The sequence below is a fragment of the Helianthus annuus genome, chromosome 10 (assembly GCF_002127325.2).
Source record: "Helianthus annuus cultivar XRQ/B chromosome 10, HanXRQr2.0-SUNRISE, whole genome shotgun sequence".
NCBI lineage: Eukaryota > Viridiplantae > Streptophyta > Magnoliopsida > Asterales > Asteraceae > Helianthus > Helianthus annuus.
This window is the reverse complement of record NC_035442.2, coordinates 118222704-118224975: the sequence shown is the minus strand read 5'-3', so window position 1 is coordinate 118224975 and position 2272 is coordinate 118222704. Positions and strand designations below refer to the sequence as shown.

At 41.6% G+C, this 2272-nt stretch overlaps 1 protein-coding gene across 1 annotated transcript; it reads left to right on the top strand.

The window, feature by feature from the left end:
- Nucleotides 1-1016: 1016 nt before the first annotated feature.
- LOC110885221 (peroxidase N1-like) lies at nucleotides 1017-2272 on the top strand. The gene is made up of 3 exons (XM_022132909.2): nucleotides 1017-1427; nucleotides 1530-1692; nucleotides 1780-2272. The coding sequence occupies exons 1-3, from the start codon at nucleotides 1017-1019 to the stop codon at nucleotides 2196-2198; spliced, it is 993 nt and encodes a 330-aa protein (XP_021988601.1). The 3' UTR covers nucleotides 2199-2272.

Below are 2272 nucleotides of genomic sequence, written 5' to 3'. Positions count from 1 at the left end.
TTTACAGACCATCTCGCAGAAATATTCAAGGCACTCACGAGAGGTCCTTTCAGACATATTTAAATACTCGTCGTTTTCGTCTGGTGGGTTACCGGTTGCAAGTTGTTTAATCGCAGAAGTAAGCTTTGCAACGGCGTGAAACTTTTCTTCATTCTCCCGTCCAAGCCCTCTTGAAACCACTCGTTATTCGCTTCCACGTCACTAACAATTTTTAGGAACAAAGACTTGGACATACGAAATCTTTGACGAAAAATATCGGCATTAAATTTTGGATTTTTGACAAAATAATCGGCCATGAGTGTCTCATGGCCTCCCACACGATCTCGACGGACTATTTTTTTTACTAGACGATGCCGTGTCTAGTAGCTCCGCTTGTTGGATGAGATTTTGGAAGAAAATTAAGCTACCATCGCTTGACAATGAATCTTCATCGTCGGGAAAGTCGGGTAGGGGAGAAAAAAACGGGAACTTGGAATCCATTTTGTGTTGTATTTGATAGATTTTTTTAGAGTGAGTTTGAGAGTGGTGGGTGTGGTAAAAAATTAGATTAAGTTGGTTATATTTATATTGTTAAAAATGAATTTTTTTTTTAAATATGACCGTTGCCCAACGTCTACCATCGATCTTCGTGCCATTCAACGCGGTGCCTCCCCCCCCCCCCCCCCCCCCCGAATCGCCTCCCCGAATCGGGTCCCCGCGGTGATGGCGGCGGTGTTCCCAATCGGGGGATGGGGTCACCGAACACCCTCCCCGCGAGTGCCCCGATCACCCTTAATGAAAACCTAAGCTAGTAAACCGCTTAAAGAATACATATCTTTCATTAACTTAAACAAAACTCAATAATAGACTTGTAATGTAGTGATCAATCAATCAAGGCGTGTAGAAAAGTAACAATACTTCACATACAATTCTTTGAAACAAAAATATATACCATCATCTCACACACTAAAAAATAACAATATTTCACATACAATTCTTTGAAACAAAAATATATACATCAAAACTCTTTGGTTACGATGGAGGCTTCTTCCCTTAGCAAAACAGGCATCTTGTTGGTTCTCCTGTTAGCCATACTCACAAACTTTGCACTAGGCCAAGGCTATAGAGGCACCCGAGTTGGCTTCTACAAGTCCACCTGCCCTCGGGTGGAGTCCATAGTCCAATCTGCAGTTGAGTCTGCGGTCCGAGCCAACCAAACAATCGCACCTGGTTTACTAAGGATGTTCTTCCATGACTGCTTTATCAATGGTTGTGATGCATCCATACTTATTAATGGATCCTCAACTGAGAAGTCAGCAGGCCCAAACGCTTTCTTGAGGGGCTTTGAAGTTATTGATGCTGCGAAGTCTCAGCTCGAAAAGGACTGCCCTGGAGTGGTCTCTTGTTCCGATATTCTTGCCCTTGCTGCCCGTGATTCTGTGGTCCTGGTAATCAAATGCTTTCTTACATTTGTTCTAGTTTAAGAACATATAGTTAACTGCTTAATTGTGTTGTTTTATCGTTAATTTTCACTGTATGACATATTGCAGACCGGGGGGCATAGTTGGCAGGTGCCATTAGGACGTAGAGACGGATTGGTTTCTCGAGGTTCTGATACCGCAAACTTGCCCGCTTCTAATGACTCTATAAGTGTCCAAATCAAAAAGTTTGCGGATAAAGGTCTTGACATTCAAGATCTTGTAACTCTTGTTGGTAAGGAGAGCAAAATAACATTGCTACATGTAATTCAAGGATGCTATTTTAATAATCATAAGTTAAACTGGGTACTTCTTTCTATAGGTGGACATACAATTGGAACAGCAGCTTGTGGAGTATTCAGCTATAGATTATACAACTTCAACAATACCAATAGACCCGACCCTGATATTAACTCATCATTCCTACCACAGCTACGAGCACTTTGCCCCAATGGTGGTAATGCGTCGAGGCGTGTGGCGCTAGATACAGGTAGCGTTAATAGCTTTGGTGAGTCCTTCTACGCTAACTTAAAGTACGGACGCGGAGTTATTGAATCAGATGCAAAGCTATGGAGTGATCCAACAACACAAAGGTTTGTAAAACGGTTCCTTGGATCTAGGGGGCTACATGGATTAAGATTCGATGTTGAGTTTGGAAGAGCCATGGTGAAGATGGGTAATGTTGAGGTGAAGACAGGAAAACAAGGTGAAATTCGTAGAATTTGTACGGCAATCAATTGATAAGGATATTGGTTGAACATGATTCATATGTGGTCTGAATTTATGGTTTAAAATTTTATAGTTTTTTTCAATAT

Coding starts and splice junctions, on each gene's coding strand:
- LOC110885221 (XM_022132909.2), top strand. CDS start 1,017: ATGGAGGCTTCTTCCCTTAGCAAAACAGGCATCTTGTTGGTTCTCCTG. Junction 1,428..1,529: donor CCCGTGATTCTGTGGTCCTG/GTAATCAAATGC, acceptor GACATATTGCAG/ACCGGGGGGCATAGTTGGCA. Junction 1,693..1,779: donor AGATCTTGTAACTCTTGTTG/GTAAGGAGAGCA, acceptor TTCTTTCTATAG/GTGGACATACAATTGGAACA.